This window comes from Choristoneura fumiferana, chromosome 11 (assembly GCF_025370935.1).
Source record: "Choristoneura fumiferana chromosome 11, NRCan_CFum_1, whole genome shotgun sequence".
NCBI lineage: Eukaryota > Metazoa > Arthropoda > Insecta > Lepidoptera > Tortricidae > Choristoneura > Choristoneura fumiferana.
Window position 1 is genome coordinate 486,478 of NC_133482.1, and position 16,258 is coordinate 502,735.

The window sequence follows — 16,258 nt, forward strand, 5'->3', positions numbered from 1 at the left end:
AATTCGGGAATTGCTATTGCGCTGCGTTACGTAAGTATCACCAGAATCGTTCAACCAACCCTACTCCCCAGGTGGTGTCCTACATAAAGCAACTAAAAGCGAAAGACCCGGGCATCTTCGCGTGGGAGATCCGCGACCGGCTGCTAGCGGACGGCGTGTGCGACAAATACAACGTGCCCTCAGTGTCCTCCATCAGTCGCATCCTGCGCAACAAGCTGGGGGGGGCGCTGTACCCCGTGCCCCCGCTGTATCCCGTGCCGCCCCAGCGCTGCTGGCCGCTGCACCAGCCCTACGACTATTATGTCTATCTGCAGGTTGGTGGGACTTCTTGCTGTGTGTACTGTGTACAAGTACAATCGTCACAGAATTTCCTTTAACACCGTTTTAATGTCAATGAGGGCTATCGCGTATGAATTCGCCGCTAGAGGCGCTAGTGTAGCTTGAGGTCTCCGAAATGTCAAATCTCATAGTTTTTGGGTGAGCTACGCGGGTTTATTTATAATTAGAATAATTTTGTGAATATTTTGCAATACCTGAAATTAATTATGGCAAATATGCGTTCTAGGGCAATGAATGTCTGTGTTTTGAGACAGTTTTGTCTTTCGGAAACCTTTGTCCTCCCTTTTTTTCCGAACAAAACGGGGACTATGCAACACTGTGGCATGCTCGATATTTTATGGTACGGTTTTAAGGTGTATTAAATATGATTTTAATCTAAACTTTGTTTTCACGCCCGTAATAACTGACTTTGAAAGCCATACTTAAAAACCTCACGCAACAGTGCGCTATCTAGTGAGACAAAAACGATAGCCCTCATTGTAGAGCTTATGACGTCATTTATTTCTATTTTCACTTACAGTAAACGCCCGAGGGCTCGTTAGAGTCCCAATAATTGCTATCTTCAATTTTATGTTAATAGTACCTAATACAGGTAACAGTGTGTAATTTATTATCCATTAGCGTATCGAATACTCCGACGTTTACCTTACAAGTAAAAATGACAATCAGTTTACTGTTTTTTTTATTCTGTGGCCTTCTTAAGAATAAGAATATGCTATATTGCCACAAACACAAATACCTGTAAACGAAAAAAAGTACACAAAACACATTTTTGAGGCAATATGTAGGTTCTTATCTAACGCATTCGGAATCACAATCGTAGTCGTTGCTTCTTTCTGCCATGAGGGTAAAAAGAAATGCTGGATGTGATTGCGAGCACCAGCGTATTACACTTACATAATACGGCCACTGATGTACTTAGCAACTGTCGTTAAAAATCAAGTCTTCGGCACCCGTATTGGCTTTTGACATTCCTAATTTAGTTTAGTTGATATTCTGTCCTAACACCAGTTGCTTTAAGTTAGACGAGGCTACTAACGTGTCCCTCCGCAGGGGCGGCAGCACGCCGGCGCGCCGCACCTGCACCCGCACCAGCAGCCCGCGCAGCACGCGCACGCGCACGCGCTCTGACCCGCGCCCGCGCCGCGCACCGACCACGACCGGTGACTACAGCTGGCACCTCCACAAGCGATCACCGCCGCGAGAGGTTACGGCGCAACCTGAGCTAGCGAGGCTAGACCAACCAGCGACCAGTGACAGCGCTACCGCACTATACCTGTCACCTTCATAAGCGCTCACCGCCGCACATGGTTACAATGCAACCCGAGCTAGCGAGGTTAGACCAACCAGCGACCAGTGACAGCGCTACCGCACTATACCTGTCACCTCCATAAGCTGTCACCGCCGCACATGGTTACGGCGCAACCAGAGTTACCGAGGCTAGAGAAACCAGCAACAAGTGATGGCGCTTATCGCGGTTACGGCACTATTGAAAGCTTGCGTGACATGTTGCCAGTGAGACAGTAAAATAGTGACACCCAAACGGAAGCTTTCTCGGCCTCGGTTACATACTGGAGGCAATTATTGTCTAAACCAACCAACTACATATGATGACGCTTTAAACAGTAGAGCCTCCCGTCCAGATGGCATGCGGTTCTTGCCATCGTTGACAATGCTACCAGTGCTGTGTACCTAATGTGAACTGTGTGTGGTTGATGTTGACTTTAATAGACAGTGAGCTCTGCTACTTCAGATGTTGCAGCTGACATAAGAGAGTTGAGAGTGGATGGTAATTGTGACCAGCCGCAATGTAATGCCACGAACTGCCAAACGTTTTCGGGTTTTGATAAATATTACTTTAGGCGAATTGAATCTTTGTGATCATAATTATAAATAAGTATCAATTTTACTCGTAGGTTAAGTATGGAGATGTGTGCACATGGATTTAAATATCGCAATTGAGCGATAGATTTGTTTAATTTTGATTTCGGGTCTCTGCTTTAGTGTTATTCAGTAGAGTAACTTTTAAATTTTTCACCAGCTCCGTTAGTTATAAGTTACAGAGAACTATTACAGGTTTTATAAAGCACATCATTAAATTATTGTTTTTATAAGAATCTTATATCAAATAGGTTATTTTTGTAGACTAGTTTTTTTTTTCATTTACCCCGCATTTGGCATACTTATACAGGCGATTTGTTACATGACACAAAACAAACGTCCCTAGCGAAGCTAATGCTAGAAAATTTTAAATACTTAGCGTTATTGAATTCAGGGTACCTATCTGTACTTTGTTTCTAGTTTATAATTAAATTTTGACAACATACGTTTATCTTAAAAAAACAAATCAGTGCATTTTTTTTTCATGTAAAAATTGACATCCTGTATTGGGAGCCAACAGAGGCGGGTTGAAAGTATTATCTAGTGTATAAAGTCTACATGTTGTAAGATATTACATAAAGGTTTATCTTTACAATAAGTATTACCAGAGTAGATCTAGTAAAGAATGATTGGGACACTTATCAGTCTGTCGCCACCATAGCTTAAACGATACACTACTCGTACAGTATGGCTTAGGGTCTCCCCACATCTATCGACGCCGAATTGGCTTTAGCCGATCAATCAACTCTTTATGCCCACGCAATAAGAGCGAAATAGACGTCGATCGGCTCGGCCGACGTGAAACGACGTTTATCGACACGGGAAGACGTCTTTTTCGCTCTTATAGCGTGGATATAAAGCGTTTTTTGGTCGGTTAAGCCGATTACGCATTGATAGATGTGGGGGGACCCTATCGCTCCGATTTGTTTGTACTAATCTATTCGCGTCATGACGCTAACAGTTCACTATCGCAACGATTTTGGCGCTCGCCGAATGGAGATAAATCGTAACGATGCGTTACCTTATGTAATGGAATCGACATTGAAAAGTAGAGTCACGTAATTGTTAACTTGTGCAGTGTTTTTGAGGGTTCCATATCTCAAAATTAAAATGAAAATCCTTTGATTGATAAATTTCTTGTGCGTTTGACTGTCTGTCAAGATCCTTTTGATCAAGTTGACTTTGATACTGGATCCATTGGAGTTTTGAAAAAATTAAGATTACAATGAAAAGATTAAGTACAACACTCTCATTCTTGAAATTTGGCCAAAATTAAGTACCTATAGAATGCTTCACAACTGAAGTAAAATTATTCTCATAATCATCCGCAAAATATCTTTTGTTTTTCATAGATATACATACATAGAAATGTAACTTTATTTTTTTGGTTTGCTTGACCGGTTTTTTGAAATCATTCTGTGGATCGTAAAAGTGTGTTCCAATTAATTAGAGGTTGGTTATGGCGTTTGACAATAAGTGTGCTCAAGGTGCAATGATGTAAATATTTTATAATGACACATAGTTGGTAAGTGCTGATTATCTCTTAGTTTTAAGACAAGGGTGGGTACTTAAACTAGATGTAACTAACGACACTAACTTACCAAATTAAGACTAGTGCAAATGTATGGGGACATTCGAAATATATGCTTGTAGAAAGATTTGAGAATCCATGCAGTGTTTATTTAGTTTAACGAGAATCAGTGTAGAGATATTTTGTCTCTAGCCACTGTAGGACGTTTCCACAGTAAAGCCTGACCAGAAATATATGACTATTCGCCTTGTTGCGGAATTTCATTGGAACTAATTTCTTACACTGGCAATAAGTTTTTGGTTTACCTTTAATTGCCATAATAATATTACGATTATAATATTGGTAGAGTTACCTCGACGTTTATGACACATTGCAGCAGCCGTGGGCGCAAGTAGACTACTACTTTAGAGGTGGAATTTTGAGCAAAGTTCTGGCGTCAGCAACGCCATGTCAGCAATGCGGTAACAGAGTCATGCTCCTTCAAAATTCTATTAAACTTTATAATAGCGTGTACGAACACAGCGATACAGCGATAGTGGCGTCGCGTCGCGGTAGGTAGTGACGCCGCGTCAGTGTCGCTCTTATATACTTTATCCTTGTGACACCGGAGCTGCTTTGCTCCGAATTCCACCCTGCGGCCGTAATTTTAGCAATTTTAAAATCATGGCTTAGTCCCGGAAGTGACAGTAGTTAATTAAGTATAAGCGAAAATTCAGTTGCTTCAATAGTACTTGCTGTTATTATTATATCAGATAGTTACGCCCGTGAGTAAGGGATATTTTTATTTAATTTCTTTTAGTAATCATCATTAGTTTCTGTTCTATGCTTTTGAGTCATGCTTGTAACGAATAGGTCAACGACAACTGACAACTGATCTAGACAACTGATTATGATAAGAAATACTATCAAAATTATTATTTAAGAACGTACTTAATTTTCAAGTGCCTTTTTGTAAATACATCATTATAGTTATTTATAATAATTTATATCCATATGTTATGGATATTTCGACCATTTATAAATTAAATTGGTTTGCATATATTCATAATATTTTTATTTTTACCCTGTCTATTACAAGGAAGCGTAAAGTACCTAAGTATACTTAGTTAATGAAACGTAGGTATAATATAGTAGTTATATTACAATTTGGTTTGTGGACAATCTGCTTTCTTTGAAGTCTGTTTGAAAAAAGAATTCGTAAACTTCAGTATATCAGGTAGTAGGATAAATTATACATTTACTCAGTAAACACTACACGCTAAAATTCAAAGAAAAGTCCATAAATGTTGTACATATTTATCTTTTATTTTACAGCTACAGATATAGCCCGGTTAAATTTCGTGTGCGTCAATTATTGGTAGGTACACTTCTTTCTTACTTCAGACTTAACGTCAGATACATTCCCTTCATAACTTTATATGCTTTACTTTTATCTTTTTTTATTTGAATGAAAGAAGAAGAAAAGGTAAAATAAAAGGTACTTAGTAAGTGAACAATGTAGGTAGTTAACCATCATTGAAAACTGTTTAATCTAATTGCATATTTATGTTTTATCCTAGACACTGCCTAATTGTGAAACTAGCCAGTGTTTAAAGTCAAAGAATTATAAAGAAAACAATAAACATTGTACATTACAAAGGCCGCCGCGCTCCAGTGCGGCCGCGCACCAAAATACTTAATCTTCAGCGTTTTAATTGATTCGCGCGGCGGCGGCGGCGGCGCGGCCACTCGAGCCGCTGAATCGGCTTTACAGGCGAAAACAATAACCGCACGGACACGAATTACCAATTAAATCCTTGCTTTGTTCGAATTTAATACCACCTAATCCGAAATTTTACTGTATTAATAACAAATTTTACGATCACCGGGGAAAAAGTGCGGGTGCAAAAAACGTGGGCGCTGTAAAGTGACATTCGAGCTGCGCGGGCTAATTAAAACCGGCGGCGGCTTTGCGCGCGCGCCGGCACATGGAGGCTGCGAGTGGCTGCCATAAACCCGCGGCCTCGACACCTCTGCTATATAATCCTAATATTATAAATGTAAAAGTTTGATTGCTTGGAAGTTTATCGTGTAAAAGCGACTCAAAGGATTTGGACGGTTAACATTACGATGGTTAATTTTTTTTTTCCAGTAGAGCCCTTCAAAAAAACAGAATATTTTTTAATCTTATAACCTAGCAAATCATTCGTTACAACTAAAGTTGGTTCATAATACAACATTTGCCGGAAGCCATTTTGTCGGAAGAAAGATTACCTACAAGTTGCAAACAAAATTACACTTTTACCTTTCTAGTACACGGTGAGCTGTAGATCTCGAGTGTCTGTATTTTGCCGTAGGCAACCGTATCCATAAACAATCCTAGCGACAGTACGAGTATTTGACTAAATTATAGCACAATTTAGTGGTGATTGCTAAATAGTCGAGACAAGCGCTTTTATACGACAGGTTGGTATTTTGGCCACGTAATTTCAGCTGTTATAGGACTATATGCCGAATAAATCGTTTCTTATTCGACTGTTTTGCTAGTTGGGATGTTTTAGATCCATCGCTAGAAAACCTGATTTCAAATTTAAAAAACCGCATTCAAATCGGTCCACCCGTTTAAGAGCTGTGCCACAGACAGACACACATAGCGGTGAAACTTACAGTCAAGTGCAAAGATATCGAGACGGCAAAAGTTACAAAAATATGTATACACGTAATGTCCAACTTTTACTGCGGACGGAGAGGCGAACTGCACAAAATATGCTTAGGTACAAGTGTTAGATTTTTTTGACATTTATAAATGCTTATATAGCCAATTGAACCGAGATATTTTGTTTTTAACTTTAACATTTTTTTTAGTGGAACGCGGGCATAACCAGTAGAATACAATAAGAGAAGAATTTACTTTATTTTCGCTCGTTCTTTTTTAAAATAACCAATTTGTTTATAAGCTCAAACTGTGTTTTTTCGACTCTATATAGATACTAAATAATTCATCCACGACCTACAATGGCCTTGATGATATAACATCGTCACTTCATTTAATCATATCCCTTAATATTGCGTCATAAAAATCTTTATATTGTTTAGCCAAGTTACAAGATAGCGTGCTATCAGCTTATCAGCAGTGAGGGAAGCTTACACGCAGATTACGGTGATACGATCAGGATTGACTCATAAGATACTCTTATTTAATATATTTTGGTCATTAATACGATAGTGATGAAGGGATTTCCCCATTTTAAGTTTGGCGACAGAAGTATCATTAAATTTAATAAGCTAGTCAGTCGTATATAGAATTATAATCGCAAACTAATGGCTAGGCGTAGCTAACGTAGTGTAGGGCGTCCTGAAGCACGGTGGACGGACGACCTTTAAAGGGTCGCTGGCGGCGGATGGATGCGAGCGGCTGAAGACAGTGTCGTGGCGCGCCATGAAAGAGGCCTATGGCCAGCAGTGGACTGCTGTAGCTAGTTTTTTACCCGACTGATATCTATGACAAATTCAGGAGTCGTCAAATACATGCCTACCTACCGTATTGAATTGTAGCCATGTCTCGGAATTGTAGTTATATATGTTTCCTCTCATAATAGACATTGTCCTTTTTCGCCTCTCTCGCTATTGAATAGAATATAATAGAATAGAATATTTTTTTAATATTTTCATAAAATGAAATCATTAGATTTAAACTACAAAACTCTCTAGTAAAATACGTAAATATTGAACTTTAAATCTCTATAATAGGTAGTCCATTTTTTGAATAACTGACTTTGTTACAGACTAAGCTAGGACAGTAAATACCTACGTGGCTTTTTGCCATCGTCTCCTCGCACCTACGAATAAATAATAAGTGTTCTTATTAATTCTTAGCCTCGCACTTTCATCTCAAGCGATATTTGTATTCCTCTTCAATAAGCATTAACAATATTAGTTCTGTGGACATCACGGGAACTTATGCCAGCGTTGCGGTAACCTTTGAACCCACCGCACTCTAATTAAGCAATCATCGTTGTCATCCCATGATTAACAACCGGCGGCGGTCACGAGACAGGCGCCGGCGCAGGCGGGTCACGGCTCGGGTGACAAAGACGGCGATTCGCCACGCCCGGGATAGCGCAGTACAAGGTCCGGGCAAAAAAAAAACGGGATATGGGAAAGATGTTGCAAGAGCTAGAGCTGCGTTGAAAAAAAAAGTAGAGCACTAAGAAATATGATTTGATTTTTGTCGGATACAGCCTTTTCGCAACGTTTGGCAACCTGTTTCATTTCGCAAACTCTAAAACTGTAAATATTTTAGAATTTATTTCAGGGCCGTCCGACCCTTTAGATCAGTTTCGGGTAGTTTTATGAAAATTCTGAAATATTTACAGTTTCAGAAATATTAAACATTTGGGAAATGAAAAGTTGCGAAGTAAAACCTAATAAACCGATTTTAGTATTTCATTTTACTATTTATCCGTTACCTGTACACTTAATTTAGCTTGTATACCGGGTGTGGCCTTTTAATACGAGCAAAAAACTAAAACATAGATCGTCCTCGTCAAACTGAACAACGTTCAGCGACTTCTAAAATTGACGAGATTTCATTTTTTTAACACCTGTAAATTACTACAGGAATCGAAAGAGTTTTGCCTCCTGACATGGGAAAATATTTATCATAATTTATTTCTCCATATTTAAAAAAATACAAACAATTGAAAAAATATATCTGAATTTGCCGACACTACCACAGAATAGATATGTTTCCTTTGCCTTTTTCACCAGAATATAATTTTGACAACGTCTACGTCAGATTTACGTGTTTTTTTTTAATAGAGACTAGACAAAAGCATGGATCTACTGTGCGGTAGTTTTGGAGTTATGCCCTTTTAGAATAAGCACATCTTAAAAAAAAAAAAAATTAATAATCGTAGTGACATTTTAAAAATATCAGTGTCTTTCTATTTCCAAACAGAATACAGAGAACGAATCAAATTATAGTCTTAGAAATATGAAATCTTGTCAATTAATAGAGTCTTTGAATTTTCCTTTTTTCATACAAATTAAATACTGCTATCAATGTAGTACGCCATCCTAGAACACAACTGACGTCGCCTGTCACGCTACAAACACAAGAACATTTTGTTTTTCATTGGTTCTTCGAATAAACTTAAAAGTGTAATAACTTAAAAGTCGCTGAACCAAAGTTGTTCAGTTTGAGCAGTATGATCTATGTTTTAATTATTTGCTCATATTACAGGCCACACCCGGTATATTAGGAACACGTAACAAAACATCGGTTTTCTTTTTCTTTCTCCTTTGAATCTTCGCGAAATCGTAGGAAATTGACGAGTCCCAAGCCACATTAACATTCTGGTTGTTCCTACACTATCTACAACACATTGGAAATAACAAGAAAAGAAACGCTGACATCGGGAATTGAATCTGAATTCGCATCTAGCATTTCATTCGGGTTATTAAATAGAAACATATCTACAGCTATAGGTAGTACTTGAAATAAATAGTAACTAAATCACAGCAAAATTATCTGTTTGTTTTTGGTTATAATTTATCTTATTCTTGTTTTAGTTAGAGTATTAGTATGCATTATAATTTGAGATAAATTTCAAAAAACGATCAATTAAATTGACATGCGTGCGACTCAAGATCCTGTCCAGCGATCCTGTCAACTGTGACTAAAGGCATGCTTTCGCATTTAGAAGTTAAATATACGGACGGGTGTGGCCTGTAATGCGAGCAAATAATTAAAACATAGATCATACTCGTCAAACTGAACAACATTAGTTCAGCGACGTTTTAAAATAATTAGGTTTTTTAATTTTTATTACACTTTTAACTTTATTCGAAGAAGCAATGTAAAACAAAATGCTTGATTGTGTTCTAGGATGGCGTACATTGATAGCAGTATTTAATTTGTATGAAAAAGGGAAAATTCAAAGACCCCATTATTTTTAAAAGTCGCTGAACTAATGTTGTTTAGTTTGATGAGGACGATCTAGGTATGTTTTAATTTTTTGCTCGTATTACAGGCCACACCCGGTATGGTGTCATAAGGGTAACATTTAGAGAGGCAGTATCCGACAAATACAAAATTAATATTATATACTAATTAGGTACTTCTAGTTTTTATTTGTAATTGCATGGCAACGAAATTGGTAATTTTGTTAAAATGTGTATACTACCGATAGCGTCAACTGATAGCAGTGTAAAAATGATTTTCAGTTTTTTTTATCAATGAAATTTGAATTTATTGAATAACTTTAGTTACCGTCGTTTTTTTTTTAATAAATGCTCTACCGTCGCAGCATCCGCCATCTAGCGGTGAGTAGACAACCCAAGCGGCGTCAATGAGAGGTCATGAACTCAAACCCACGCGCTGTCCACAAACTTCAGCTACTAGTCGCTAGATGTCATTGGAAGTTGTAAACTAAACGCCAATACTATTGATATGAGACAAAGTTTTTAAAATGTTAAATATAAATTAACAACACTTTGAACGACACTTACCGTGAAATATAATAATAACGAATAATTTCCCCGGTCATAGTGATAGCTGATATCGTTCAAAGTCAGAATATAATCCGATATTTGATTAACAGAAATATACCTAGTTAGAACAAATTATCGCAATTATTCTTCGCGCCAGTATCGCCTCAGCCGAGTGTTGATGCCAGCAGCAATTGATCGATGATCGATATTGTATCTGATAAAACAATTGAAAAGCCTTCTTGCACACGGCTCTAGTAGTGCCGTGTGACATCCACTTAAGGAGAAGTTCTTATAAGTGAGATTTAGTTTTGTACGAACGTTATAATGACAAAATTATAATTATAACTAGGATACTGTATGCGATAAAGCAGCTGAAAAGCCTTCTTTCATACGGCTCTTGTGGGTAGTGCTGTTGTGCCATGCACTTAAGAGTTCTTTAAGCGAAACCACAAGCGAAACTTATTTTTGTTTGAACATCATAATCAAGTTATGATTGGTTTTTTGGAGTCTTTTTGTATTTTTTATTTCAACTCCAAATTTGTTACTTTTACCCCGTGAAACCATATCGAAAATACAAACTGAGACATGGATGCACAAAAAAACCAGAAAAAGAGACCAGCACTGGGAATCGAACCCAGGTCCTCAGCAATCAGAAACCTCTTGTCTGGGTGAGCAGTTGGTTCCGAAAGAGTGTGACGTCTGTCGACGCTACCTAGATTTCGCTAGTGCTGCTGCTTAAGTAGCAAAGTAGAAATAAGCAACCTGAGATATGTATGCATAGAAAAATTCGTGTCTAGATTCCTGTCCAGCAGTGGTGTAGGGGTTATAGCACGCAGCACGGATTGCTGAGGACCTGGGTTCGATTCCCAGTGCTGGTCTCTTTTTCTGGTTTTTCTGTGCATCCATGTCTCAGTTTGTATTTTCGATATCATAATTATATACCTAGCTATATACCTAATGGTATCTTAGTTTTAAGATATTGTATCTGATAAGATGCCTAGTCGAAAAGCCTTCGTGCACACGGCCCCTATAGTGTCGTGTGACTGGCACTTAAACTGTTAAAAAAAAGATATTACTTTTTATTCAAATAGTTAAAAATATTTTTCACTTTGTTAAAGTTATGAGAAAAGTATTGATTTTTTGTTAACGTCCACTTAAAATGGTTTGCGTAGATTTCCAAAGAATGCATGTTCTGAATGCGCCCAAAACATTTTTTATTTTTAGTTTTCATGAAAGTTTTGACTTTCTTATAACAAGCTGAGATATGAGGTGCATAGGGAAATTCGTGTCGGTACCGTTGACCATCAGTGGTGTAGCGGTATAGCACACGGTACGGATTACCGAGGACCTGGGTTCGATTCCCAGTGATGGTCTTATTTTTCTGTTTTTTCTGTGCATCTATATTTCAGTTTGTATTTTCAATTTCGGTTTTACGGGATGACCGTAAAAGTAAAAATTTGGAATTGAAATAAAAAATACAAAAAGATTCCAAAAAACCAATCTTAATTTCTTATAACCTCCACTTAAGACAGTTTGCACGCGGCACCAATCTCCCTATCAACAGCTTTAATATCAATTAATACCTCCGATACTCAAGTTCGTCGCTTAGACTTGCGCGAGCGTCGCACACTGCACACTATGGGATGGGATCCTTTAAATAAAACGCTGCCCAAAAGGCGTAGCTATGTACCTAAGGGCAGGAGTGTCGTATATAGTAGGTACAGTCAAAGGCATAAATATAGCGTCAAAATATGTACCTATACGTTGTTCATAGGACTTACCTAACCTTTCGAAAATTTATAACAGACTCTTATTGCGACGTAATAAAGTGTTTTGAGTGATTCGGATAGATACATATTTTTGCACTTGACTGTACTACGGTCGAGTTCTATATATTATCGCATCACTTCACTTGGGTACGGTCGGTTCCCTTATGTACCCACTTTTTCATACTAGTCGCATAGAAAAATGGATACTTATGTTAGGTACTAATACCATAATTTCGTTTGCCATACCAACGTTTGCCATAAAATATAATTATATAAGGCACCGTAGCATTTTCAGGATATTTTTAAATCTTATAGAATATCAATTCTGAAGAAAATACTGTTTCAGAAACCAGATACTTGGTTTAAGGTAATGAAAATTATGGAAAACGATACATTATGGCCGTTTTAGTGTGAAATAGTAAACAAACTTTCACAAAATGATGTTATGTGGTATTTTTCCAGATGTGGCTTAAAAAATAAGCACTAAAAAGTTTTTTTTTAGAAAGACGTACCTATATCTAGTTCCCCATCGAGCAGCAGTGTGCGCGGCCTGCGCAGACGCAGCGCCCGCTGCTGTCACTAAGGACGCGATTGTGAAATGCGGCATCAGCCGATTATGAACAATGACAACCATAATTTGTTTATGAAATAAAATATTTTTGTTTTGTTTTTTGTACTTATATACCTACCTGTCCTGGAATGTACTTACCTAAACCATTTTTCGTCCACTTCTTAGCGTTCGATTGAGCCGATGGTAGGTATACTAGATACTTACCTGCTAATGTAAATCTGATGCCGTATTGTTTAATGCACTGTTGACGTTCGCGATCGTTTTTAACCCCCGGCGTCAAAAGAGGGGTGTTATAAGTTTGACCGCTATTTGTGTCTGTCTGTCTGTGGCACCGTATCTCTTAAACAGGCAGGTTGAAAGCAAGTTTTCTAGCGATGGTTATTAAACAATTTTGAGATATTGAACTTTGAAGTGACAAAGTCGGGGGTTTTCTAACTTTTTGTTGGTAAGGTTATTACTATCTCTTTCTATCCTCGTCTTATATCGTGTAACAGAAAGAATTAGTGAAAACGATTGTGATTACAATGTGTGGTAGACGTTAAAGCCTTTGGTGACAGTACAAATTATCTGGTAGAGAAATTTATGTACCTACGCGCCAGCATCGTCGCCGCAGGATGGAACTCCTAAACTGTAATAGCATTGACGTGAAATTTGGCACGGAAATGTAGTTTGGATGATAACGGAAGTACCTATACAACCGTCAACAAGTACCGTCAGGAAAAAAAGCTTGTATTAAAGGGCGATTATTCGAGCGTTTCAACCGTCCCATTTTTCTGGACACTCTTCTGTAATCATGACCGAATATTCTGATACAGTTTTTTAGTTATTTGGTAAAAACACAGGAACTCTAACAAATAATCGTAAAAACGACGTCAAAATCTTCAGCCAATTCGTAAAAAATGTTACCAGATAAATGCTCGAATAATCGCCCTAAATATATTCCTTATGTATTCCTTATTTCTGTCCATTGTAAAGGTTGCCTGGAAGAGATCGCTCTGAAGCGATAAGGCCGCCTATTGCTTACCTTAGAAAATCTCTATGTATATACTTGTGTTTTCTATACTGTTTACTGTATTGGTGTGCAATAAAGAGTTATTGTATTGTATTGTATTGTAAATACCTAAAAATTCAGTTTGGTGTTGATTATTTAGGTTTACGTAACTATATGAAAAAATCTTTCTTCCTTTTATCAAAAAACTTTCCTACGCTGTAAAATGTTAGAGAGGTTTGATAAGTACCTACTGGATCGACGCACAGTGTTATATGTAAACCGGAATATCTTACCGGATGGTTGGGCATATTTGACTAAATGTCCCTTAGAGGATTTTTCATTGGAATTTGGAAATCAAAATTGCATTAGACTCGGTACCTACATTTTGAACCAGAGCCATAATTATTAGTTTATGGCAGGGCCCTTGGTACTCGTAGTACTATTAGTTATTCTGTGCCCTTGGCCACCAATTAATATGCGGCCCCATTGGAACGTAATAAAAATCATTGACAGTAAAAAACGTATTTTAGTTCAAGAAATCGATATCGGATAATAAGCCAAGTGAGATCGGACCCTAGGAAATGGATCCCGTGTGCCCCTATGGGACGGTTTTGCTTTGAACATCAAGCAACGTATCTATGGCAATATTCGTCGGCTTCAATTGAAAAGGTGGCTTAGCAAAAGTATCTACATTCACCATAAATTGTTCTCAAATATGTGTACTACCAGTGTAATGACTACGAACTACGTTAAGATTGAACTTATCATACTCTATGCGTTGTTTTATCATTATCTTTATATTTTTTTCAATAGTTCAAACTTTGCGCACGTTAGCGCACGACGCATTATAGTGCGCCCGCGCCGCTCGCACTCAGCCGTGCGCAGACCCCGCCGCTGCTGGCAGTCCACGAAATCTTTAGAGGTAAACTTGTCTTGATACGTTAAACTTGTGGGAATTATCAATATAACGATTCAAGACCTTAGACATTGTGCTACGCGATGCAGACCGTGTATACTTTAGCTTTCGATATTTCGACTCATCTACTACCACGACAACAAGACCAGCCCAATCTCCTGCCAGATGGATCAATCAAGTTAACTCAAAATCACCAAGATTTAGTACAGTCACCTGGGCTGCCATGGGCAGAAGCCGATGGAAACAAATAATCTATTCCAACTGTAGACCACCCGTGATGACCACCATACATAGTCATGGGGGAACGACTAAACAAGACCGTTGTCGACGCCACAAGTCTGTTGGATATCATGTCATTGGTAGGAGCATCGCAATATCGGGAGCTCAAAGGTAATCACAGCTTGAGTGTGATTTTCTAACTGTGGTTAGGGTGATTCGGTGCGGGAAATACTACGGAACCATTGTTACTAAAGACGCAATTGTCGGCTATGACTGAGAGTCCCAGTGAATCATTCCTCCACCTCCATCATACGGGTGACCAGATAGAAATTGCATGGGGGAGAACCGTTGTTACAAATCGCTATTCTTCTAGACAATGTGACGCGTTCTGACGGCGGTTGAATATGTGCTCTAGGCATTCCTAGGTACGTCATTAAATAATAATATCTAGTTGTGTACAGACGAAGTAATCTAATCCATCAAAATATATATTCGACACAAAGCTACAGGTATACGAGTACATATATCGCATAAAAATTTGGATATCTGATAAGGACTTGCTGATTCTTTATTATTATTATTATTCACATGGATATTTAGTTGGTTCAGTAGTATACCTGTGCCGACAACGGACATTACGGACAAGCTACGAGTAGCAATTCGGATCCGTTTAAAAACCCAGGCGCTGCCGTCGGGCCTCGCTCCGAATGCACACTCCATCAACACGTGTCTTTCTATTTCCCTAATCATACATATGTAACATTTACGTAAAGGAATAAAAGAGAATCAAAGGTAGGTTAATACATTATAACTGCATTCTTGCATGTCATAATTGTGTCTACTTTGGAGTCTGATAGATGAATCGCATTAACTGTAAGAAGTGCAGGTACTTTGCTAAATAAACTTTTTTTTTATAACATCTCCAGGAAAAAACCACAACAATCTAAGTTTCTAATTCACTCGATATTTGATGACTCAGGCTCAAAAACGAGTAAATAACTGCTTAGGAAGGAAAACCCGGGCTGTATTTTCCTTACAGCTCCCCAGATTATGTGTAATTGACATCTTGCGCCCGCGCATCTCGAATTATCGCGCTTGATTAAATCTCTAACGGATGCGTGTGATCACGTGACGTGACACTAAGCCAACCGCGTGACTTTAATGTCGCTCAAAAATTAATAATTGTAACAAATTAAAGCACAATAATAAGCTAAGATTATTGTTGGGAAGTAAAATCATAGTAAGTAGCTTTGTGGTAACCTTGGTCTCTCAAGCAGAGGATGGTGGGTTGGATCCCGGGCTCGCATCTTTGAGTCTTTAGGAATTTAGGAGTGTAGTTTTACCATCAGTTAGGTACCTAACACCGTGACAAAATTTGTACAGTATACCGTCATATACTCAAATCTATGAAAAAATTATAAAAAAATGTGCTCATTGACAGCAGGAGAGGCTAAAAACTGACGACATTGGTTACGGAAGGAAATACATACCACGATAACATTTCTACATATTATGTATAAATGTTATATAAGTACATATATTTTTTTATTTTATTTTTGTTATATGT

General features: G+C 38.1%; 2 protein-coding genes across 3 annotated transcripts in view; both read left to right on the top strand.

The window, feature by feature from the left end:
* Window positions 1-4,792, top strand: part of Poxm (paired box pox-meso) — a 36,059-nt gene extending 31,267 nt beyond the window's left edge. The window contains exons 4-5 of one of the 2 annotated variants that reach the window (XM_074093986.1): window positions 72-314; window positions 1,393-4,792. In XM_074093986.1, coding sequence (XP_073950087.1) covers window positions 72-314; window positions 1,393-1,470 — 321 coding nt within the window. In that variant the 3' untranslated portion in view covers window positions 1,471-4,792. The remainder of the gene's footprint in view (window positions 1-71; window positions 315-1,392) is intronic. The other variant, XM_074093987.1, reaches the window with a different exon arrangement.
* LOC141432432 (ADP-ribosylation factor-like protein 2) overlaps window positions 1-16,258 on the top strand; it is a 221,445-nt gene that overhangs the window by 62,514 nt on the left and 142,673 nt on the right. The window lies entirely within an intron of this gene.